Source organism: Arabidopsis thaliana, chromosome 4 (genome assembly GCF_000001735.4).
Source record: "Arabidopsis thaliana chromosome 4, partial sequence".
NCBI classification, from domain to species: Eukaryota; Viridiplantae; Streptophyta; class Magnoliopsida; order Brassicales; family Brassicaceae; genus Arabidopsis; species Arabidopsis thaliana.
In genome coordinates, this window is record NC_003075.7 from 3,307,329 (window position 1) to 3,334,041 (window position 26,713).

Consider the following 26,713-nt stretch of genomic DNA (forward strand, 5'->3'; position numbering starts at 1 on the left):
ATTTGCTCAAAAAACCAGCCCGTGAACTCCTCCTTCGAATTTTCTTACTAAGACTTGTAAACATTTAAAGAAACCGAGAAAAATTAAAACGGGAGAAGACCAAACCTGGAACAAGAACAAGGCCAAACCTGGAACGAGAACAAGACCAATTTAGAGATATATCTTTTCTACAAAAGAGTTTTGGATTTAGGCGTTTTCCCTTTACCTTGAAAGTATTAATTTTGCGGTCATCACCATCTTACTCAGAAACTGCCGGTGTCTCTCTATGCCTTCCTTCACTCATCAATTCTCTCTCTCCATTTCATCATCCAGCTCAGTTCCACTCGTGGACTCTGTCAAATTGAAACCAAATTTATTTTTAGTCAAACTTGTAGACAAGACCAATTTAGAGAAACCCAAAAATTTAAAGCGAGAAAAGACCAAAACCTTGAACAATATCTTGTAGCTTTGACTTGATTGCGCAGTATTAGAATTATACAAATAGCTTCATCGAAACAAAGCTTAATTGACCAGGATCCTCAGTAGAAGCAATCGCACAAACAACTCATATCTTCAAATCATGCGAAGAAGGTCGAAGAACACATACATCTCCTTCTCGTTCCTGAGATCTTGTGACAGTGGCTGATTCTTTACGACACTGTCAGAGTCAGTATTCAACATAGATGATAAAGGTTAGGGTTATGCGACTTCGTTTTAAGTTTGGGCTTTATGATAAAACGGCCCATAGCTTCTGTTTCTTCTTTCAACCCGTAATCGAAACATAGTCGTTTTGTATTTTTTTCTTTTCCTTTGTCAGTAACGCTATCGTCTTCTCTAATTTCCTTCCCAAAAACACATTTGGTGGTTGTTCTGTTGTTGGAGAACCTGGTCGTGTTAGTTTTTATTTTTTCCTGCACTAACTCTGTTCGAATAATGATTGCTTGAATTGTATAGCGTTCTTACCTATTCAACTTGTTGATTTTATCTTATGCAGATATTTAGCGTCAGTTCTTGTAGCAACTTGACATTTGTGTTACTCTGGATTGTAATGATCTTCTTGGTTTATCATACTAAGAACATGAGTCGTGAGGTAATGATTCGCTCTTTAAGCTAAGTCCAAGAGTGATTCATTTGCTTATTCATTTCTTGCGTAAATATTATTAGAGTCAACTCTTTGCGCCATTTGGTGATTAGAGGTTAGTAAGCTGCAGCTTGTTATCTATGCAAAAGAATCAATAATTGGTGATTAGAGGTTCAATATCAAACTTGAATTGAGATTCTATTGTACCGTATGTAAGTTAATTTTACATGAACCCTAAGATCTTTAAACATTTAGGTTAATCACATAATAGAATCATTAGGAGGTTTATCGGATTACCTCTCTCTATTGTCGTAGAGATGTCTTCATGAATAGGTTTCCTGAAGCCTTGAACTTTAGTTTAGGATTAGGTTTCTCTCATCTTGCCTATAAATTTAGCTTTAATGTGTTGCGTTTAATGATACCTTTATGATGGTCTAAAAGTATATATTTATTGGTGGAGAGAGGACCTATTCCTCATTAGGGTTTCCTTAAGATTAGATCTCATCCGTCCATTAAGGTAGAGATTGAATAGGAAAAACTTCTTTATTGCCAATTTAATTGGTTACCAAATATATTAGATAATAACATTATTCCAATAGAAAACGGATAACTACAAGACCATATAATAGGGGAGAAATATTAAATAATATTTTTTACAGTCTCCCCCTTGGTCGTTAGTAAAATCCATTAATGTTTTCTCTTAGGAATCATAAGGCTAGCATAATATGTAATAACTTAATTTCTTTCATTTGGCCATCATAAGTGTCTTGGCTAATTTAGCAATCAATGGGAGTCATAGAGGTCGCACATCATTCTGCAACATGACCCATTCCATGTACTACTACATTGACCACCATCATAGCTAAACCATAACATAACTAGGAGTTATCATAATGGTCCTTTTAATGTCTTTAAATAAAGACACATTATGTTATCATAGATCCAACAACAATAATATGTGTGCACAGTGGAAACATAATATATAAAAGATGTAAAAGTCATATAAGAGCTCAATTAAATGTCAAATATAGGCCAATCATAATAAGCAGACATCATAATTAGGAGCTTTTCTCAAGACTTATACTTTCAGCATGCTTTTAGAAGTCTTTAGAGGTGATCCTTTCATAATTATGTTTGCAACTGCAACATCAAAGCCTATTTATACAATGACAAACATTTCTCTTTTGACATCTTTCTTTAATTTTAATGATAGATATTACAGGTCCATGTGTTTTGTCCCTTTAGATATCCTATCATGTTTAGAGAAGAAGATTGCATATTTGATTGTCACATAAAGAGTTAAGCTCTTGTTAACAATACTCAAGGTCTCAAACTCAAAGACATATGCGCAATCATCCTTTCTTAATAGAAGCCTCATAATATGCCACATACCCAGTCTCTAAAGTGGATGTATAAAGAAACTGTAACTCTCGGCTCTTCCATAATATTAAACCTCTATTAATGAGATATACATAGCCAAAAGTTTAGTATCTTAAACCAAGATATCCATCAAAATCTGAGTTAAAAATCCAACCATCTGTGGATGTGTTGATTTTCTATATGTGAACATGTATTTATTTGTTTCTTTAATGTATCTCAAAACATTAGTTAGCAATAATAGAAGAACATGTCATCTTATCGATATATGCTTTATAAGACCATTTAATTCCAAGTGATATATCATGTATATATTCCAACCACATAGGAAGTCTAAATCATATCTTTCATTTTTTAAAGTTCTTTTAAGTAATAACTCTTAGTCTCCATAATGGACGAAGATCACTTGAACCAATAAGATATTGATAATAGGTTTTCAAAAATCAATTATCCTAAAACACCAATCATGTCGTTGTAGTATTTTAGGTTGTCAATCCAAATGGGTGTGATGCTAACAATCAAGATGTGATTAGAAGTCACTAAGTGAAGCCAAGCATTAACAGGTTTTGGTGTGTTCTAGCAGTCCTAAGTGAACACGCAGAAAACAGAAATTCAAGCTGAAACAAGAAAACACTCGACCAACACAGCTCATTGTAGAGCACTGGGTGTGGTCGAGTGCCAGGTCGGGTAACAGACAATAAATGAAACAAAGACACTCGACTGCACAGTCTCTTGCCAGACAACTGGATGGTCGAGTATCAGAGTTTTTTTACTTTCTTTTACTTTCTCAGTCTCATATCCTTCTCCTGGGATCACTTTATCATCTCCAGAGTTTTTTTCATCTTCTTTTGACTCTTGTGGAGTTTTGTTGATGTCGAACTGCAACTTGATGTGCTTTCCAAGGTTGAGACTTATTTTCCCTTCCCTGACATCATCATTGCTCCCATTGTGGCTAGGAAGGGTCTTCCCAAGATTAGGGGATTCTTATGCTCTACTTCCATATCCAGCACCACGAAGTCTGTAGGCACTTCCACTCCATTAATCATGACTGGGAGATCTTTCAGCATGCCGAAGGGTTTTCTTAAAGATCTATCCTCAAGGATCAAAGTCAGGTCACAAGGTCTGTACTAAATAAGCTGACATTAAGCTGACAGAGGCTCTGAGATCGCACAGGCAATCGCTGAAAGCTAATTCCCCAATGGAACAAGTTAGAGTAAAAGATCCAGGATCTTCTAACTTTTCTTGAACAATCTTCTTATCAACAACTCGAGATGGAGAAGCATCACATTCATCATCTGAGTCGTGATACATCTTGATCCTTTCTAGTATCAGATTTCTCACATCTTTGTGAGGATCAGGAATGAGGTTGAGAACTTCCATCAGTGGCATCACTGCTTCAATCTCGTCTAGCTGTTTCGCTGCAACAAACTTGTATCTCTCCATCCACGCTTTCCTAAATGTCCATGGAAGAGCACGTGAGGGTAATGGAGTAGGTTTGAATCGTATTACCATTCTCTCGATTATGGCGGCCTTCTCTTCCGAGGTGTATTGAAAGAGATGACAAGAACCAGCAGAACGGTTGAATTCAACAACAGAGTCTTCAATCTGAGTAGAAGCCTCCCCTTCTTCAACATCACTGTCCTCAGTGATTAAATCAGGGACAGGTCGAATTGGCAGCTCTCGATCATGGCAAATAGTGATGGCGTGAGCAGTTGCTTACTCCTTTGGATTCTGGTATTGACTTCCCAGGAAGTCTTGTAACTTTAGGTGCAGAGGTAGATGCTGATTGTCCTTCCAAGTATCTGACTTTGGTATTCAATGCCTCCACTTTGGCATTTAGGTCATTGTAGCTGCAATCCAGCCTATGGTGCAATTCAGATAACTTCTTAGCAATTTCCATGGAGCTAGATGCTTGTCCCTGTAGCAGCTGTTGTACCATCTGTTTCATTTCAGCATTAGGAGCAGCAAGACCTTGGTTTTGCTGAGGTGCCCACCCAGGTGGTGGTTGTGCCTGGTAGTTCCCCTGAAATTGCTGCTTGGGAACAAAACCTTGGTTAAAGGGAACAAAAGGTTTGTTCTGACCTTGTTGTAGCTGTGGAGGATACACCTGATCCTGAGGATTGGCAACGTTGGTGCTGTGGTAGGAGAGGTTGGGGTTGTTGGTTTTGAAGTTGTTGTATGCTTTGTAGCCACCTTGATTGTTGATGTAGCTGACTTCTTCTAACTGGTTCCCCTCCCCATCTTGGACTTGATATTGCTCGTCATCAACAAGGAAGTGCACATGCTTCTGCTGACTAAGGAGAATTCTGTCGAGCTTGTCATTCAGTGCTTTGATCTCCTTCCTGTGTTTGTCATCGGAGTCAGCTGTGCCTCTGATGGTCCTGTCGCAGTCCTCATTGTAATTACCATCTGATTGAGCCAGGTTCTCAACCAATTCCCAGCCTTCTTTAACATCTTTGTTCAGGAAATTCCCATTGCTGGCTGTATTCAGAAGCATTCTGATGCGTGGTAGAACTCCTCTGTAAAGAGTGCTGAGCAGAGAGGCTTTCGTGAAGCCATGATAAGGGCATTGGTTGGTGTAACCCTTGAAACGTTCCCATGCTTCACCGAAGCTTTCACCAGTTTTCTGTGAAAAACCAGAAATCTCATTTCTGAGTCTTGTAGTTCTGGCGTTAGAGAAGAATTTTGATAGAAAAGCCTTCTTGCAATCATCCCAGGTGGTTATTGAGTCATGGGGCAAATTCTTCTCCCAGATATGTGCTTTGTCGCCCAAGGAGAATGGAAACAAACGGAGCTTGAATCCGTCTTCACTGACACCATTGATTTTTGTTAGGTTGCAGAGTCTATCAAATTCATCAAGGTGGTCGAGTGGATCCTCCATTGGCAAACCATGGAATTTGTTCTCCTGAATCATCGAGATGAGACAACTCTTAATCTCGAATTTATTTTTCTGGATAGCAGGAGGTGCAGTTTCTTTCCCCTGACGGTGGTCCCATGGTGCATCTCCAGCACCAATGTTGGTAGGCCCATTCTGTTGATTCCGTTTGTCAGCCATTTCGAGTGGTTGCTGAGGTACAAGGTTGACTGTGTTTCTCCTTTCTCTGATTTCGCGAGCTATGCGGTCGATGTTGTCGTTGAAAAGGAGGTTCTGGTTGCCTGTTGATCGAGTTTGCATACAGCAGAGGTGTACTTGTATCAATGAGACAACAAGAAAAATACACAGTCAGTAACTGGAATGAAAATTGAAAAAGAACTTGATCTAAGCAAGTCTAAAATCTTAAATGTAACAAACAAACACCCAATTGGCAACGACGCCAAACTGATAATAGGTTTTTAAGATCAATTATCTCAAAACACCAATCATGTCGTTGTAGTATTTTAGGTTGTCAATCCAAATGGGTGTTATGCCAAGAATCAAGATGTGATCAGAAGTCAGTAAGTCAAGCCAAGCATTAACAGGTTTTGGTGTGTTCTAGCAGTCCTAAGTGAACACGCAGAAAACAGAAATTCAAGCTGAAACAATAAAACACTCGACAAACACAACTCGTTGTAGAGCACTGGGTGTGGTCTAGTGACAGGTCAAGTAACAGACAGTAAATGAAACAAAGACACTCGACTGCACAGTCTGTTGTCAGACAACTAGTTGGTCGAGTATCAGATCGAGTAACAGGAGAGAAATGCAAAAACTAAGCAACAGGTAACAATATGCATTAAACGATAGTAGAGTAAACAATAAAATCAATCAGATAAAGAATTCCCGAGGATGGGGTAATTGGGTAGTTTCGTTTCCTCAGTTTACAGGTGATTGACATGCTCAATAAATTATCCCTAGACAACAAGTTCATTAACAAAATCTAAGTGCCACGGCAATAGAGACCCTCAAGTTAAATTAGTCCCAGACTCAATCACCATTTACGAGAGCTAACCTAACAAGCATTACGAATCAACAAGTTAAAGCCAAAACGCTCCATGCAACCAATACCTTGGTACAGGGCCACAAATCTCTGGAATTAGTGGTTCAGACATTTCATCGAACACATTTTGGGCGCAGAAATGTGTAGGCTCAAATTCCAGTTGATCAGAAAGCAATATGCATTAAGAACAACTAATCCAGAAGTGATCTATCAGTCAAACTCAACCACCTAGCATACTGAGAACTCTAAACTACTCTAACCCATCCTCAGAAACCTATTCACTACTAAGAAATCATTTTAGAGAACATAAACGTTGAACATAATGAAAACATGATAACAACAGTGTAATAGCAAAATGATAACAGGATGAACAACAGTAAACGAAATCAAAAACAAAAGCTGAATACTGAATAGATTAAGAGAAATCCGGATTACAAAATGTCAAGAACACAGTGTCTGCGGAATAAAACTTAGATAAACGAAAATGTAAAGTACATGCTACTTATAGCGAAATATTTCCGAAACCCTAATACTCAAAACGACGCAGTATTGGGACGGATTAAAAACGGTACTTGACCCAGGTGGTCGAGTGAGTGGTGGAGTGATAAGCTGGAGTCTTCTTTTCTTCCTTGTTCTCGAGTGTCTGGTTGAGTGCGCAATGGAGAAGACTCTGAAGCTGGCCATCGAGTATGTAGTCGAGTGATGGTGATGGTGATACTCGACTTCCTCGACTTCCTGGTAGAGTGGTGTGATCGAGTGATGGTCAGGTGTGGAGGTGATGATACTCGACCAGGTGGTCAAGTGAAGTGATCAAGTGACTCTCATGGTGGTACTCGGCCAGGTGGTCGAGTGGTGAGGTGAATTGATGAAGTCTTCTTCTCGACCAAGGGGTCGAGTGGTCTCTTGAGGTCGTGAAGCTTGTACTCGACCAGGGGCTCGAGTGGTTTGACATGATCAGGTCCGCTTCTTCCAATTAGCTCGCCAAGAGCTTCAAATCACCTGAAAACAACACAAATATGCAAAATGCATGCAAAACTATCCGAAATATGCAAATTGATGACAAATGATGAGAAATGATATAAAAAAGTGATGATATGATTCTAAAGTGATGACAAATGGATGCTTAAAACATGCAAAATATACACTTATCATATATCATCACCATACAATACATTTATATATGAACTTACTCCCACTAATCTTGAGGTATATACTTGGTTATATAATGTTTTCTATGAAAACGAATTTTGTAATAGTTTCATAAAACTTTAGACATCATTACGTCAAGGCTTATTTCAGATCATATATTAATCTCTTTAGTTTGCAGACTTCATCTTCACAAGTTTCGATTATGAAACCTTAAAGTGACATACATAGACTCTATCTTACAAGTCTCTATCAAAAAGGCAATTTTCACATCAATTTAATGTAACTCGTAGTCATACTAAGTTACTAATGTCATGATAATTCTAAGAGTCTTTTCTTTGACACATGAGAAAAAGGTCTCATTGTAATCGATACCTTCTTTCTGATTAAAGCTTTTGGCTACAAGTCTTACTTTTATGTCGTTCAGTACTGCCATTACAGTCGAGTTCAGTCTTAAAGACCCATTTATACCCGACTGCTTCGTGTCCTTCATGCAATAGGAGCTACATTAAAGACTCCCTCTTCAGCCATCGAGTTCATTTCATCCTTCATGGTATCAATCAATTTATAAGAATTAACATCCTTAATGACTAGTGAATAAGAAACTAGATCTTTATATTTAGGTCTTCAGATTCTACTTGATAAAACACAGTCATAGGAAATAAGAAATCTCCTCAAAAGAGTAGATCTTCTTAATGTTAGTTCCTCTTGTGCATCATTTTTATTATTAGCGAAGTTTTCTTTATGGAGTGGATGATCATTCACTGTATTCTCCTCATTTTTTAACAGTTCAGCAATGGGGAAATTCACAGTAACATTCAAAACTAATGGGCTAAGGGATATTCACCCTAATTTTCTGAATGACCACATCTTGAACTTTATCACTCCCACTAATTTCACCATTCTTATAGAATCTGACATTATTGGTTTCCATTATTCTCGTACTATGGTTTGAACAGTAAAATATATATCCTTTGGATTTCTCAGGGTAACTAATAAAGTGACCACTGATCATTCTGAAATCCAATTTATTTTCATGTGGGTTATAAAATCTAAGTTTCTAGCACTTTCACAGTTTAAAAGGAGTCTTTAGAACTGTTTTGCTAGGAACTCTTTTCAAAATATATATTGCAGTACATAATGCATCCATCCACTAGGATATATGTGAGTTGCCATGAATCATCATGGATCTAACTATTCTCTTATAAGTACGATTATGCCTTTCAGCTACACCATTCTGCCATGGAGAACCATGCATTGTGTACTGAGAAATGATCCCTAACCTAGTGATTTTTGTCCTGTTTCATCATATTTGCCTTAAAATTCATCACCTCTATCTAACCGAGTGATTTTCACCGTTCTATCTAATTGTCTCTTTACTTCAATAATGAACACTTTTTACTGCATTCACAAACTGATAGTTTTCATGCACTAGATAGAGATAACAATAATGTGAATAATCATTAATAAAGGTAATGAAAGACTTTTTACCTCCAAAGATGGAACATTAAAAATGTCCACAAACATTTGTATGTATGATTTCAAGAGGCTGTATACTTCTTGTGGCTCTTTCTTAGTGTTTTTAGTTTGCTTATCTTTAATGCAATCTTGACACTCTTTAGTGTTGGTAAAATTAAGATTCGTAATGAGTCCATCTTTCACCAATCTTTTAATTCTTTCATTGGAAACATAATCCAACCTTTTATGCCACATAAATATGAGTCTTTAGCACATGTTTGCATTGATGTCAATTATTACCATAGAAGGTAAGATGTGTCTCAAACGGTTGATCAGTCATATAAAGACCATCAACCAATTCGATTAGAGTTCGGAAATAAACTAAAACAAGCATCTTTTTTTTTCTTAATTTTGAATTATCCAATCAAGATTCATTATTGAAATACAATAACAGGAATTAATATGGAACATAAAAGTCTGAAGTAAATTTAGACAAAATTCAGTATTCATAATGAGGTGAGAAATACTAATACTTTCAACTAGCACATTATCTTTGTTTCCCTTATAAGTAATTTCACTTAAGTTGATTTTTGTTTTCTGCATAGGACTTAAGACATGTATAATAGCACTGTTTATTAATCCACCAACATTTTAGAAGAACTATAAGCAAGATTATGTTCGAAAATCTTACAAATCTATAAGGCATTCTTTCTGAAGGTGTACAAACTTTCTTCAAAGGTATGCATAGGTCATCATCTTTCATTGCCATTATCTTCTTATCAAATAGATTATAGTCAATTATTATGGGTTGTGCTCTTTCATAGCTTAATTACATAATGCCTTTACCCATCGCTTGATTTAGCTTCTTGAAGATAATGGCAACCTTTATACCTTTAAGAATAAGCATAACCTCTTTTGTACTAACATATCAACCAATTTATTCAACACCTCAAATTCATTATTAGTGTCAGAAAAATACATAATGGTCATTGACAAAGAAGTAGTAGATCCTAAGATAATTTGGATAAAATTTAATATCCACCCTCATTCCTCAATTCTTTAGCTTAGCCTCTAGGTTAGTCATTTCAATGCAATGTTCATGCATATCGACTTTGTGCCATTATCTTTTAAGATTGTAAGATTTACCATAATTTTCTCAATAAAGAATTTTCGGCAGTCTTACTCTATTCTTCTATAACTTTTAGTTATCCTTAAAACATTATATTCAAATTGTTTGAATTCTACCAAACTTTATGGAGAATTCTTTTATCCTTAGTAATAGATTTAATTAGTGAATTTATTTTCTCGTAATGAGTTACAAAATTCATATCTAATTCTCTTAAGATGAACTCAATTTTTCTTTTACACTATGAGAAGTTGATTCAAAAGGAATTGAAAAGTTCTGGATAATATGATGGGAATGTCCTGAAATCAGTTGTACTTTACTCTAGTTATTGTGCCATCATATAAGTGACCACTCAGGTTCAAGACTTACTGACACAATCACAACACAAAAAGGAAGGCATCAACTTACTCTAAGCATGATGGTATCGAGTAAACCCCTGAATACCACTTAGACACAATAACCTCACGCAATACTAAATATAAGTAGTTTACCACACCCCAAACAAGTATAGACAATCAAGTACCAAGTCACGTATGTATATATACATAATATAGCTAAGACTTATTCACAACCTCATAGCATATCTCACATAAGTTTAACAATCTAACAAGGCAAGTAAGCCCTTGAATCATATCTCAATTCATCAAGTAAACTTAGTCAAGTTCGAATTCACTTAGCGTAATCATGCACCAGTCCATTCCATTCCTTAGTGATATCAAGTTCGTCAAATGCCCATATTCACTTTACGATTCAAGTTCTAACTTAATCCAAATTCCGATTATTTAAGTCTAAGTGAGTAAGCATGCATATGATCTAAAGACAAGCTCTAGAAAACATGCAAACAAACAAACAATTCGACCACAACTCACAGATTTGGTAGTTCGGAAGGTTTCTAGGTCTCAGGCGAATCTCCTAGACCACAGTCGACGATCCTTTACTCACGGTCAAGTTCTCTCGACCACAGGCGACCAATTTCTAGTCACGAGTAGAGTTTCCTCGACCATGGGCGACGATTCTCTGAATTCGGGTTAGTTATTGGTCGCACAGCCTTACAGTCTCACTCTCTCTCTCGCCTTAAAAATGAAATTTGGCGAAGTGAGTTCTATTTATAGCCCGCCTAAGGTCGGCCAGACTACCCCGCCTGCTGCCACATGTCTGAACAGATGTCGTGCCCACAGGCGACAGGTGTCTCAGGTCCTACTTCAACTAAATGGAATTTTTCGTAAAGCCATCCTGAAAGTAAGGCTTGGCGACAAGTGGCGACAGGTGTCACTCCACCGCCCCATAAGCTTCGGCTCCAAGACTCAGCCGACTTCGGCTCCAAGATTGATTACTTGAGCCGCAAGGCACCGCGAGTGAGGTGTCCTACCCATGTCAGTTCCGCGGCCGGTAGGGCAAACTTGGCCGCGGCACGTCCAACTTTTCCCATCTTTGCCCATTCGTGCCCATTCATGCTCATCTTTGCCCGTTGAAGTTTTGGCAACGTTTGGGCATATGCAGTCAATTGGCTTTGCATTCAGGCAAAAGTTTCTCATTCGGTCCTTTAGCCGTGCCCGATGCCCTTATGCGGGTCACTACATTCTCCGCTCCTTAATAGAATTCGTCCCCAAATTCTAACCTTTGGTCATTCCCAACTTCAATGAATTCTCCCATCATTTTCACAAAGGTTTTGAATCTCCTTGTGCGGATTATACAACTGTATGTTCTTTGGACCGAACTTCCCTTCTTTTGCATGTTTCCCTGAAGTATGTCCGTTTTAGACTTATCTCGATCCCTCCTGATTTCTTTTCTCTCATTCCTCATTCGGTCGGGCGTTGCTGATGTACTTCCGATGGTGTTTCAAACTCAAACACAATCATCCAATTTTTATACAAGTGATTTCTCACTCATATAATTGTCGGCCACACACAAACAAGCAAATACTTAACTTATTATACATTCAAAAGTTCATACAAGTCATAAGTACTGGATTCTAGACTTAGTCTTACATACTATTCAACAAGTTCTAAGCCTTAGCATATTTACACACAAAATTCGCTATGACCTAGCTGATTCTATACTTAGCCGAAAATGATCTCACGAATCATTGGTCAAGGGTTCCTACACTTGGGACACTCACACCTTACCCACAAAAACGAGGGCATCCCTTCATTCAAACACTTCTCCTCCGCTACCGTAGTCATTAATGGCCTGACTCCTCTCGAAGATCCTTCGCTCGCATTCGGTGCAACGTACGGGCAGTACATGGACATATGTCCCACCCCTCCGCAACAAGAACACTTAGCACAATCATCCATATATGGCATAGTATGTGGTGGATACAAGCATTCTTTGGTCGGATGATCGGTATGGCTGCATATCTCACACGGGCGCTTAGCCGGAGTGGCCAACTTCTTCCCAACTGACTTCCTCGCTGTTGCCTGTATTCTGGGCTTAACCTTGGTGTTAATCCCATATTCCATCCCAAGTGGAAGCGGGTTTACTCCAACGATCCGTTGGTCCTTGGCCTTCTCCGATTCCATTCCCATTTCTGCCGCTCTCTTTCCCTTCCATCTCTCGTTTTCTTCCGCCTTGTCAACCAACTTCCCTTTCGACTTTTCTTCATCAAGCCTTAGACGATTCATCAAGGCTTGTGGTTCAGTTCCTGTTCAAGTAGCATCATATCCACCTTCCATTTCCTTCATCTTCACTCGGTTCATTTCCCTTAAACATTTCACCTTCCCAACATGAATCCGCCTTGCTAGGATTCAGTATCATCAGGATAGCCTCCGAACTATCCGATGAGATGTTGATCACACTCGGACTCTTAGGTTATGGCGTTAAAGATTCAAATGAGTCCAATAAAGAATTACCCCCATCGTTCCCATTTCCTCCTCTTTCTTCTCCGTTCGGACCAAAGTCTTGGGCACACTAGGCTATTAACTTATCGATCGCCTGCTCTAACTCGTTCTCTATCTCATTCTCTATGACTCCACTCTCATCTTCCTCGTCATTTCCCATAAGCATTAGCATGTCATACTCATCATCGTCTCCATACTTATTCATCGCTCCAAACGCACCATTCGCCTGGATCAATGGTACATCGAACATGTCTCCATTCACTTCTTCCAGTTCTAGCCCATGCTCGCCAATGGTTCCCATATTTGGAACACTGAAACTTCCCTCCTCATCCGTCGATGGCACATAGAAACGTGACAGTATATTGTTCAGACTGTCACATGCTTGTTCTTCGGTGGCATTCTCAGTTGGCACCGCGTATAACTCACCATCCTCGGTGATCATCCACTCAACATGGTTTGCCTCTTCACTAGATAACATACCATCATGATTATCAACATCTTCCGGACATTCCGACGGATCCGATTCAATCGAATATCAGACTCAGTGGATTCACTATCTTTGGCCAAAAACTAATTATTCATGGCCATAGACAAACTTTCATCATCTATACTGCTTGGCAGAACGAAGTTCTCAAGGTTGGGCACATTAAGACCGTGCAACGGACTAACGATGTTGCTCCCTTTGGTAGACGACATCTACAAAACAAGGTAAACCTATCCCCCACTTAGTCATCTTTATATCGGATCCTTGTTAAACATCCTATTTCCGGCATCCTATTTCCCTTTGGTACACCAGTAATTTTGCAGAAGCAACGCAAAACATCCTATTTCCGGCATTTCCTAGTGTTCGTCTTCCCACTATGGTCATCCCACTATGGTTACCTATAAGACAAGTAGAATCATGAGTAATCTTTGATTACTCAATGAGCTGGGTCTATGCACAAATAAATCTCTAGGGTTTAATCAACTCCATAAGTAAACTTAGCCACCAGAGATCACATAACACGTAATAAACGTATTATCATATACTTATAATAATACAAGAATATGCAGCCAACTAGACACATGAATGAACCTTGGGCCCAACATACTGCCAACCTTACCAAAAAGGTGCAGCACAACATCAGCACAAACTCCCGCATACGTGTATACGTGTTCTCCACACGTATGCTATCACACACACGTACGTGCACACCCACACCACACGTACATACACAACTGTGAACACCCGAGCTATAGCAACAAAGGCTTATAACCAGAACATCACTTTAATGCATCGTCATGCATTACCCAACATACGCTTCGAGTCTTGTGCCATCATGTAAGTGACCACTTAGGATCAAGACTTACTCACACAATCACAACACAAAAAGGAAGGCAGCAACTTACTCTAAGCATGATGGTATCGGGTAAACCCCTGAATACCACTTAGACACAATAACCTCATGCAATACTAAATATAAGTAGTTTACCACACCCCGAACAAATATAGACAATCAAGTACCAAGTCACGTATTAATATGTACATAATATAATAAGGACTTATTCACAACCTCATAACATATCTCATATAAGTTTAACAATCTAAAAAGGCAAGTAAGCCCTCGAATCATATCTCAATTCATCAAGTAAAGTAAGTCAAGTCCGAATTCACTTACCTAATCATGCACCAGTCCATCCCATTCCTTAGTGATATCAAGTTCTTCAAATGCCCATATTCACTTTAAGATTCAAGTTCTAACTTAATCCAAATTCCGAATAGTTAAGTCTAACTAAGTAAGCATGCATATGATCTAAAGACTAGCTCTAGAAAACATGCAAACAAACAGACAATTCGACCACAACTCACGGATTCGGTAGTTCGGAAGGTTTCTGGGTCTCGGGCGAATCTCCTCGATCATGGTCGACAATCCTTTACTCACTTTCGAGTTCTCTCAACCACAAGCAACAATTTTCTAGTCACGGGCAGAGTTTCCTCGACCACGGGCGATGATTCTCTGAATTCGGTCGAGTTTCTTGATTTTGGTCGAGTTATTGGTCGGACAGCCTTACAGTCTCTCTCTCTCGCCTTCAAAACTAAAATTAGGCGAAGTGAGCTCTATTTATATCCCGCCCAAGGTCGGCCAGACTGCACTGCCTGCTGCCTTATGTCCGGACAGCTGTGACGCCAACAAGCGATAGTTGTCTCGGGTGATGGCGTGGCGACTGGTGGCGATGGGTGTCACTCCACCACCTCAGCAGCTTCGGCTCCAAGACCCAGCCAACTTCGGCTCCAAGATTGATTACTTGAGCCGCAAGGCACCGCGTGTGAGGTGTCCTACCCATGTCGGTTCCGCGGACGGCGGGGCAAACATCACCGTGGCACGCCCTACTTTTACCGTCTTTGCCCATCTTTGCCCGTTGAAGGCCCTACTATTCCCATCTTTGCCCATCTTTCCGCGGACGGCGGGGCAAACATCACTGTGCCCATTCTTGCCCATCTTTGCCCGTTGAAGTTTTGGCACCGTTTGGGCATATGCAGTCAATTAGCTTTGCATTCGGGCAAAACTTTCTCATTCGGTCCTATGGTCATGCCTAATGCCCTTATGCGGGTCACTACATCGCTGACCAAAGCGTAGAGTTCTTTGTCATAAGTCGGATAGTTAATGTGGCACCACCGAGCTTCTCACTAAAGTAGGCTTTGGGCTTCTTATAATGTATCAAAACAACTCCAATACCTATACTAGAGGCATTACATTCGATTTCAAAGGTTTAAGAAAATCGGGTAAGATCAAAATAGGGGCATTAGTAAGCTTCTCTTTAAGTGCTTGAAAAGCTTTCTCTTGAGCTTCTTCCCATTTGAACCCAACATCTTTCTTGATTGCTTCGGTGATGGGTGAGGCTAAGGTGCTAAAATCCTTGACAAAACGCCTATAAAAATCGGCAAGGCCGTGAAAGCTCCGAACTTCTCTAACGATTTTAGGGCTAGGCCACTCCTTGATTGTCTTCACTTTCTCATCCTCTACTTTAACGCTATCTGCACTTACAACAAAACTTAGAAAAACAAGATTATCCGTGCAAAAGGTGTACTTGTTAAGATTGACATAAAGCTTCTCTTCCCTAAGGACTTTCATGCCCGATTCTAGATGATCAAGATGTTCAGCCATGCTCTTGCTATAAACCAAAATGTCATCGAAATAAACCACAACGAAATGACCTATGAATGTTCTAAGGATGTGGTTCATTAAGCGCATGAATATACTAGGTGCATTTGTCAACCCGAATGGCATAACTAACCATTCGTACAACCCATGTTTCGTTTTAAAATGTAGCTTTCTACTCATCTCCTTCTTTCATCCTAATCTGATGATAACCACTTTTCAAATCTATTTTAGAGAAAATGCATGAACCATGCAACTCATCAAGCATATCATCAAGTCTAGGAATAGGGTGGTGATACTTCAATGTAATATTATTGATTGCCCGACAATCAACGATACGCCAACTCCCGTCTTTCTTTGGCACAAGTAGGACCGGAACGACACATGGACTCATGCCCTTTAGCCATGAGTTCGTCGAGTTGTCGTTGCAACTCCTTAGTTTCCACTGGATTGGTACGATAAGCTAGACGTTTGGGAAGTGTTGCTCCTGGGACAAAGTCTATTTGATGTTTGATTCCCCGGAAAGGTGGTAAGCCGTTGGGGCTGTCTTCGGGAAACACATCCTTATAATCCTGTAAAAGAAAAGTTAACTCACTCGGATCGGCCTGTGCAAGGTTAGCCAAAGATGTTAGTGCTTCTTTAAAAATAAACAATAAGATGGGTCGTTTGGAGTGCATAGCTTGCTTAACCTTATTAGCCTTAATAAAGAAATTGGGTTGCTTACGGACTTTTGTTTCCTTGGCCGAGAGTTGTATTTGATCGTCATATACCTCTTGTGGTGTCAATGGAATGAGGGTCGTTTTCTTGCCTTTGAACATGAATGAGTACCGAATTGTGAAGCCATCATGGATCACTATCTGATCTGATTGCCATGGTCAGCCTAGAAGGATATGTCTGGCGTCAATCAGCAACACATCACAAAGAATTTGATCATGGTAGCTTCCGATTGCTAAGGGTACAACCACTTGATTCTTCACACTCATTTCTCCATCATCGTTAAGCCATTGTAACTTGTACGACTTAGGATGCTTTTACTGCTTCAAATTGAGCTTTCGGACCATTGTTTCACTCGCCACATTTGTATAGCTTCCTCCATCGATGATCAAACTACAAACTTTCTCATTGACGATGCACCGCGAATGAAATAGGTTATCTCTTTGCTCTTCTTCTTTGGTTCGGGTTTGAAGGCTTAAAGTCCTCCTTGCCACGTAAAGTTCTCTGAACTGTTCTTCATCCTCATCCGGGGATGAGGTCATGTCTTGTTCCTCTTCCAAATCTTTAGAAACTTTCCTTGACATCAAGAGCTTTCCATTAGCTGGCTTAGCAATACACTCCTCGGTGACGAATCAGGTTTTGGCACGAACTCGCCTTCGGACTACAACTCGCCATTCTCCCTTATGACCATTACTCTCTTGTTGGTACATTCATTAGCATAGTGCCCACGCCCATGGCACTTGAAGCGTCGAAGATCACGGGTCCTAGTAGTGGTGGCGCTATCGGGCTTGGTCTTGTCTCGCTCTTGGATAGTCGGCATTATTTTAGGCTCGCTCTTGGGAATGAAGGCTGGCTTGACTTCTCTTGGATAGCTTGGTCGGTTTGAATCATAATTTGCCCGAGAGGAACCCATTCTCTTGACTTGATGCTCCACTAAGATAGCTTTATGTAGCATCGCCTCTAACTCTTCGTAATGTTGCATCTCGACACGGTCCTGAATTTCTCGATTCAATCCTCCCAAGAACCTTGACATAGTCGCTTCACGATCCTCCCCTCTATTGCTGCGCAACAGCAAAGTTTCCATCTCTTGGTAATAGTCTTCCACCGATCGAGTACCTTGGACGAGCTTTTGAAGTTTGGAATGAAGTTCACGATGATAGTGGCTTGGCACAAACTTACGCCTCATGAGAAGCTTCAACCCTTCCCATGTATCAATAGGATACTCTCCATTACGCCACCTTGTAGTGACGATTTGATCCCACCAACTAAGATCATAGTCAAAGAATTCGGTTGCGGCGACCTTCACGCGGTTAACCTCGGCGTAGTTTTGACAATTGAACACAAGTTCCATTTTCTTTTCCTAGTCCAAATAGGCATCCAGATCATTCTTCCCACGAAAAGGTGGAACCTTCATCTTATAGCCACCAAGATTCTCAACCATAAGATCTCTTTCTTCTCTCCATATCTTGGTCTTAGGTTACTCCGGTGAGATGAGTGACCATGGTTGTAGTATTCTTGAGCGTTTGGGTCTACTAGGTCCTTCCTTGGGTCATGGATTCGACTATTCATCTCCTTTCGAGATTGCTCTCCTTCCGAGATGACAACTTGTTCAACGGGTGCTTTCCCTTTCGCTTTAAGTTGATTGTTGATTGGCTTAAGCTCGACATCAATTATTTTCTCCATTTGTAACGTGATAGCATCGATGATGGCTTGGTTATTAACACTCTTCTCTGAGCTTGATTCGGTTGTCACCATTTTCTGCCAACAAACAACACTAAACCAGTCACTAGTTCAAGGAGAATACTAAACGTTTTTCTAAGAACAGATAAAGAAGATCGCACAGATTTAATTATCAAATCATGCTCAAAAATTCCATAAACAATTTTCTAAAATACTAGACTCGTGTTAGATTCAAATCAATTGATTTTGCAATTTTATCGCAAGCCAATTATTTATGAAAATTAAAACAAGATGATAGCGAAGATGAACAGACGGATGGGAAGATGAACGGACAAAATGAAACAAGGTGATGAAATGATGAATGGAATGCAACGAAATGATGAAGTGATGAAGGATAGAGTACTCAACTTCAGAGTGTGCTCTGATACCACTTAATATGACTTCCCTAAGATCGGCAATCTTGAGGTTAAGTAGAGGATAGACTTTGCATTTAAGAGATCATGAGATCACGAAAACCAAAGGATGTGGAGCAAATGGTCACACAAAGGATGCGGATGGCGTTTGATTTACCTTTGATGTAGCTTAAAAGACTTTGAGAGTAAAAAGATAGATGAGTTTACAATGAGGAAATACAAGAGTTTAAATAGAGAAGAAGAGAAGGGGAAGAGTTAGTCTTAGAACAAACTATAAGACAACTCGGAAAAGGAGAAATCATAAATGAAAGTTTGAACAAAAATAGACCCTTGGCCTTTTAAATTCGTGGTTGTCTTAGTGGGCCTGGGCCGGATTGATAATGGGGGATTTGGAAGTGTTACTCAAGCCTCATTAAAAACCTACTAAGGAAAACCCATTGGGGCAAAATCTTATAAGGGAAAAAGAGTACCTAAGTAACACTTAGCCCATTACCAATTGTCTTGAGCTGCTATCGAGTTCCAAACGGTTTGTATGACTTCATTTGGATGCTTGCCCAAGTGGTTAAGAAGTCCGGTAACGGCTTGGTTGAGAAGTCTAATCTTCGAACGAGTCATAGGACCGATTGGTTCCCCCAAAGCTTCCTCCGCTACAAGCTGCTCCTCCGGTACAAGCTGCTCCTCGGCTACAAGCTGCTCCATTGGTTCAAGTTCCAATTCTTGTCTGATAATAGTCAAGCAAAAGCTAAGTCTGGGGGAGTTGATATAACCCTATTTTTACTGCTTTTAGCTATGATTTAGGTATTAATTTTAGAGTCTATTTGTTATTTCTAGTGTTTTTAGTCCTTTTCATGTCTTTACATGTTTGGGATTCATTTGGAGATAATGGAGCATTCTGGAGGAAAACAGAGAATTTATGCGGCTGAGGAAATCCGAAGACTAAAAACCGCGTAGGTGTCGAATGACACCACCCATGGTGTCGGAGTGACACCAATACCTGACGACAATTCGAAGACGCAACTTATTGATGTTTTGAAAATTTCCAAATTCGGCCCAGAACTTTCTCCTATTTTTAGTCAATGCCCAACACGTTTTTAAGACATATATATATATATATATATATAGTTTTTAGGTCAATGTTTCGACAGCTTGGAGAGGCTAATCTCCTTATCTCTTTTGTACTTTGGGATCAAAACCTTGTGGAGACTCCCTTTGGAGAAGATCTTTTTCACTCTTTCTCTTGCTATTATTGATTTCTTATTCAGACTTTGATTTGTGTTCTATTATCATATATGAGAAATCAAGTTGGTTGGTGAAGGGAGTCTCAATAGGGATTTAGATTGATTAGTAGATCGAAAACCCCTTAGGATTATTCTTAGAGTTCTTCATCTTGATTGCTCTTATTGCTAGTTTTAGATTGATCACCTAGAACTTGATATTAGATAATAGGTATACCCACCATAGGTACTTGTTATTTGAACTATCATAGATGAGCCTATGCATTTAAGAAAGAACATATAGGCTCATAGAAGGGCTCTGGTTTAGATACTAGGTGAACTAATAAAACTTGATAATAATGCATGATTTAGTATAGGATTTCTCGGCTTCTCCGGTTATCTTAGCTCTAAGTATAGAGAGTTTTGCAGAATGCCACTGGTTACTCTAAAATCATAGTTTGAGTTCGAGACCGGTGCGATAACAATCCTAATACTAGCTAGATCTACAATTTATCTATTTCCCGAGACAATTCCTTAGACCTGACGCTTTAATCACTTAAATCTACAACTCACTTACTTCTTTTATTTTCTTTTACATTAATACACTTTGTCTAGCTTAATTAGAATCATCATAATTTTATTGTGTGAACATCGAGAGCTTAAGTGCTAACGACGATCTCTAATTTAAGGGAGTAAGCTTAAGGCAATTTGAGCTATTTCACATATAAAAGATAAATAGTAAATAGACAGCGGTTTCACACAATATCAGTAGATAGAAGGAGTGAGAATAGTGGTGTTTATTACGAGGCTACGGCAATCTGTAGGTCTGGTGCTAAGGATACGTCAAAGGTGGTGGATATGGTATTATACTATAGGGCAATAACATACATTATCTTGTTGGGGTACAATGTATTTTTTGTCCTTTTATTTTGGTGTAAATAGGCAGTGAAGGGTAATGGAGTAAAGGAAGAAGATGGTTTCACGCTTGTTAACATGAGTCATAGTCAAGTTAGTTTTTCAAGAGATCCTTACATATTAGCCTCTCTAGCAAAGCAAGTGTTTTACTCAAGGGAAGACGAGTCATCAAACTGGCATGTTGCAATGAGAGGTCCTTTTAGAAGATTCAGTCAGAAAGAGTTTGAAGCTGGAGATGGAGACGTTAGTCCTTTGTCTGCAAATATTGACATGGGTGTTGACTTGGATGAAACGGAAAATGAAAGAGCTGATTGTGTAGGCATATATGTGTGGTTATAAATCATTTTCATGCTTAGTGATTATTTGTTTAAATAAATGTCTGATAGGGAATTGTTAGTTTCATATGTATTGTTTTTCTTAAGTAAATGACAGATAGGGAATTGATTGTTTCATATATATTGTATATGTTTTAACGTTTTGTTTTTTTTCTCTTCTTATCCAGGATATTTGAAATGGGAGCTAGAAAGAAAAAGAGAGGAAGAAGACCTAAGAAGAAAGATGATGAGGTCGAATATGTGTGACGCTCAACAAGATCTTGAGGTAGAAACATAGATTCTTGCTGCGCCTGCTGTTGAATTAGACAACGAAGAAGAGCATGAAGGTGAGGTGACACCTATTGATGGTGACAAAGGTCTGATTGATGAAGAGCCTGAAGGTGAGATATACAATTCTCTGAAGATCATGGCAATGTTGAGAGAAAGTGTAAGAGACAGCGAGAACCAACATGCATAAAAGACATCGCCAAGGATCCAAATACCAGAGTAGATGTAGATTTCAATAGCCTTTCAGAACCTTATGGTGAAGGGTCTATTAAGATGGCATCTTACATTGGAACAGTGGTACGGGAACACGTTCCTATCACATTTGATCGTTGGACAAAAATAATTGAAGAAATCAGGACACTTCTCTGGAGATCTGTCAAGGTTACTTTCTTATGCATCACTGTCTATATATTTCTGTTCATTTTTTTTTGTTTTGTGGACTGTATTTAACTTTTTTGTTTTGTTTTGATGGACTATATTTACAGGCAAGGTTTGAGATAGATGAAGAGTACCAGAAGATTGTAGTGTTTCAGCAGATGGGATGTTTGTGGAGGTCATGGAAATCCTGGCTAGTCACTAAGATTAGAAAAGCCAAAACTAACCAATTGAGGATGAAGCTGCGACCTAAGAATGTTTCTCCATTTGAGTGGCGTTAACTAGTCAAGCTCAAAACTAGCAAAGAGTTTAAGGTAATCATTTGTAATTGACTTTGTTTATTTCCTATATAATGTCTTTCATATTAACACTTTCCTTTTAGGTTGTAAGTGATAGTTACAAGGAAAGAAGGAGCAAACAGATTCCTCCCACCATTAGCCGCAGAGGAATGGTTAGACTACAATTATGTTACATAGCTGAAGATATGGTAATCATACTACAATTATGTTACATGTTTAAACTCATTCACTACTTTTGAATACTTACTATTTTTAAACTTTTTTTTGGTCTGAAATAGAAAAAGGATAGTCCAAATCCAAGTGAAGTGTCAAGGCTTCATGTCTGGATCAAGTAACGTACCAGAAATGATGGTACACTAGTGAATACAAATGCGGCTGCAAAGATTGTGAGTTACAAAGTTACAAAATATTGTACTATTTTTTCATGCTAGAATTAGATCATAACATGTGAATCCGTATCTTGTACTTGACAGAGAGAGGCAGCTGAGATTGTCAAAAGTGATAAGCCTTCATCTACTTGTTTTGAAGCCCAAAATTAACATAGCTAGCTACTTTGACCTGAGGGCAATGGGTCGAAACATAAATAAGACCAAATTAGCATGTTTCCAAATAAAGAACAATTGTATGGCTGAAATGGAAGCAAAGCATGCTCATCTCGAATTGAAGGTCAATGAGTTACAAGATGTAATTGACAAAATGAAGAACCAGGTTAGACACTTCTGTAATTATACTTTAAGCTGATGCATTATAACTCTAGATTTGACTTTGTTTTATTTTTGTAACAGAGACAAGAGCTTGATGCAACAACAAAAATATGAGCATTGATAGCACATAACGATAACTTATTTTCGGTAACTGCTAATAAAAATAAAAGTTGGAATTCGGTTAATATATTATAGCATTTAGAAAATGCTAAGCAACGAAATGACTAACTGGAAGCTAAAATTCATTTCGGGACCATATGACTGCCAATATTTAGTCAAAAAAATTCACATAGCGCCCAATAAAAAAAACAATTAACAAAAAAAAGAACTAAAATTACTTAGTGAAAATCTTATTCGTGTCACTTAGACAAAATCACTTTTCTCTCGTTATTCTCTCCTCCGTCTTTCTCTTTTCCTCTTGGTTGCATCTCCTTCTCCGAGAAGGATCTGTAATATCAATTGTTGCCGATTCTCGTCTCAGAGCTACTGTTGCTATGCCTGCTAAACGAGGGAGTATACCACCAACCACAAACCCTAAAAGATTCAATCAGAAAATGGCGTACACTTCTCTTTCCTCTTTAAATCTAAGCAGTTACTCTCTGACTCGATTCTTCTAATTAATTTAAGTCCGAAAGTGAGATTTTCATATCCATTGTTTTCATTCTCTTTTTCAAATCTGTTTGATTTCTTTTGTTTGTTTCCGACTCTGGATTTTATGGTTTGACGCAGATACATGGATAAGAAGCTCCAAAGTAAGCTAAACAAAAAATTCCACAATTTTTCTCCAGATCTACGATTTTCAAATAAGACGATAGTAAGGGTTATTTTTTCTTCTTCAAGTATTACAGAATCGTTCAAAATCTTCACTAACCTTAATAGACGACCAATCTGGTTTGAATTGAATTAGAGGAGTTTTGATTTTGATAGAACAAATGGAATTGCGAAGATGCTGACGTAGTTGCGGAAGATGGCGGAGAAGAAGAAGAAGCTGCTACTAAATTCGCTTGTTAGGTGATGATGCTTTTCATGCCCGCTACGTGTTTGATGATTTGCGTCATTATGGGCTTTACTTGTTTCTCAATATTGTTTGGCGTTCTATTAGCTGATTCATATTAGATACATCTCATTTGATATTAGTATCACTAGATTTAAGAAATTTCAGTAGTTTGTGTGCTTAACTAACAGAGCTGCATTAAGTCATTGTTTCTTACTTTGTTATGTGGTTGGCTAACAGATATGCATTGGATTGTTTCAAGTTATACGAAGGTAAGTTCTTTTGCCTTAACCTCATGACCATTTAATGGCTTATTTCTTTAGACCCCAATAGAAGAATTTTGTTTTGAGTATACAAAGCTACTTGTTGGTATGCAAGATACCAAGTTCATTACACGTTTGTTCAATCTAGATCTTTTTAGTGTAGTAATTTGAATGGTCTGTCTCTATATTTATCAATTTTCTACTAGGAAATTCTTCATTCTTCGGACAAAGCTTTTAACATGGCTAAATAGAGTTATTTGACTTGTTTGTTGAAGGTTGAAGATGTGAATACAAATGTGGTCTTTCTTATTTCTTTTTGACTAGGGAGTTAAAAAGTGACGTGAGGACAAGCTGCTGATGTGGCTTCCAATATTCTATATCTTCTTCTCTAACTAACGTATCTTTCTCACATGGAGCTACTTTGCTTCATGTAACCAAGGTAAGTAGTACCAAAAGCATTATCTTCATGATTGTATGTTATACTTTCACTGCTCTATGTGAGCAAAAATATGTTATGTGGTTTAATTTATCCCATGAGATGACTGCAAATTTCTGTGATCTCTATGCTCAAGTGGTAAGAAGTTATTTTTTTGGTGAGAGATACTCAATTGTCTTATCTAGCTATTATTCCTTTTATTGGTGCATTTCATTTCTGTTTCTTTGTCACTAGGCTTACTTCCAACAATAACTAGAGAAACTTAACGTTTTGAGAAGTGTGGGATGACCCTTATGTCTAGCTCCGGTCAGAATTATCCTCTAGTTTTAATGGCTACTAGGTTATGTACTTTGTCTTAAGCATGAGATGATGTGTCATTCGTTTGTGTAACAGTTAGTTCTCTAACGGTTTTCAAACTCAGAATATAGATTAGGTGTTCAAATCTATTTTTTAAGAAAACTCTCCGACTTAGCCTTCCTGATCAGCACCTGCTAGACTTTAACCTCCGCTCTGATACCATTTGTCACACCCGTCTCCTTCAACGTTGAGACGGCGTGCTTTCTCCTTACTTATATCTTTCCTCTATTCCACTTTCTTAATTCAAATAACAAATTGTCTTAAAAATAATCTTAAATCATTGAAAACTCTTTAATAAATCGTATAAGAAAATAACAATAGTAGAAAATAAACCCGAGGTTCCCAAAATACACTGTAAGCGAGACGGACTTGCGCGACTACACACGATTTTCACTGTGACCTGGGGAAAAAGGGGAAAAAGGGGGTGAGTAAAGAATTACTCATTGAGAGGATCCTTTCCGCCCACTGAAAATACGATACACGATTCTACCTTTAAACTATAATCAACAATCACATAGAAACAGACACAACACTCATATAGTTTGCATCACTATGCAAGACTATATCACACATCTCATTCTTGCTTAAGCAAGATCTCCTCATCAATACCAGGTTTGATCATTTCTTTGACCTTTGAACCTATCTAGTTCCACTGGACTCGTAAGTCTTTTATTGAGCTACAAAGAACCCGTCAATTCAATGTAGACCATTTTCCACTGTTCCAATATTCCATTTTTCCACTGTTCCACTTTTCGTAATCTCAAAAGATGGTGATTCCACTTTCTCATATAACACATATAATTACTTGTTATTGATATGGTTCAAATTACCTAGAACAACTCTCTCAAATAAGAGATCAATTGCAGTATTTTAGGATTGAATTCACGGAGTTCTTTTGTTTAAACAATGAGTTAAATATCGAGATTAAGCTAGCAGGGTAGTAGTGAAAATAAAAGAGAACAAAGTAAAAAGCTAGCAGATTGATTGTGTTGTAAACAATTTATTAAAGAGCTAGGAACAGGGTATTCTCAGGAAACTATTGGTTAGTAGATCTAATGAAAGCTAGGTTGTTATCGAACCAATCTTAAACTCAAACTCTAATTATGGAATAACCGGTGGGCGTGCCGCGAAACTCCCTATATCTATAGCTAATAATAACTGGAGAAGCCGAGAAACTATCAACCTAAATATGCATTTTTAACGAGTTCAATTGTTCATCTTAGTAAATAGGCCGATTCTTATTACACACCTATAAACCAGACTCATCAAATAATAAATATAACTACAGATACCTATGGCGGGCATATTTATTGTCTGGATTCAAGATCTAGTTAATTACTCTAGATCTAGCATTAAGCATAATTAAAGATGAAGAATTCTACAACCTAGCAAAGGGGGCAATCTACCAAACCATATGAATCCCTAATGAGAAACCCTATTCCTAACAAGCAGACTACTCAAACATATTGAATGAAGCAAACAACATAATTGAGATAGAAAGCATAAACACAGTAAATAGAGAAGGGGAAAGAAGGGATCTCTTCACTGTATTAAAAACTGGAATGAATCTCTCAAGAACAATGGATGAATAGCTTATGTCTCTCATAATAGGGTTTTGCAAAAGCTTGATAAAAGATTTGATAAACGAAACTTAGGTCTAAAAAAAATATATATAGATCCTAAAAA

The 26,713-nt window shown here is 38.4% G+C and overlaps 1 protein-coding gene and 4 pseudogenes across 5 annotated transcripts; 1 reads left to right on the forward strand and 4 right to left on the reverse strand.

The window, feature by feature from the left end:
* Positions 1 to 3,085: 3,085 nt before the first annotated feature.
* AT4G06524 lies at positions 3,086 to 5,612 on the reverse strand (annotated as a pseudogene; the record flags this gene model as incomplete). The annotated part of the gene is made up of 1 exon: positions 3,086 to 5,612.
* Positions 5,613 to 6,507: 895 nt separating this feature from the next.
* On the reverse strand, positions 6,508 to 9,216 carry AT4G06525 (annotated as a pseudogene; the record flags this gene model as incomplete). The annotated part of the gene is made up of 1 exon: positions 6,508 to 9,216.
* A 1,757-nt stretch (positions 9,217 to 10,973) lies between these two features.
* Positions 10,974 to 13,617, reverse strand: AT4G06526 (nucleic acid binding / zinc ion binding protein; the record flags this gene model as incomplete). Its single annotated transcript, NM_178979.1, has 8 exons — positions 10,974 to 11,013; positions 11,218 to 11,376; positions 11,416 to 11,589; positions 11,700 to 11,759; positions 12,203 to 12,691; positions 12,750 to 12,821; positions 12,993 to 13,419; positions 13,518 to 13,617. The coding sequence occupies 8 exons, from the start codon at positions 13,615 to 13,617 to the stop codon at positions 10,974 to 10,976; spliced, it is 1,521 nt and encodes a 506-aa protein (NP_849310.1).
* A 1,870-nt stretch (positions 13,618 to 15,487) lies between these two features.
* AT4G06527 lies at positions 15,488 to 19,567 on the reverse strand (annotated as a pseudogene; the record flags this gene model as incomplete). Its single annotated transcript has 1 exon — positions 15,488 to 19,567.
* Positions 19,568 to 19,750: 183 nt separating this feature from the next.
* AT4G06528 lies at positions 19,751 to 22,966 on the forward strand (annotated as a pseudogene; the record flags this gene model as incomplete). Its single annotated transcript has 1 exon — positions 19,751 to 22,966.
* Between the last annotated feature and the right edge of the window lie 3,747 nt (positions 22,967 to 26,713).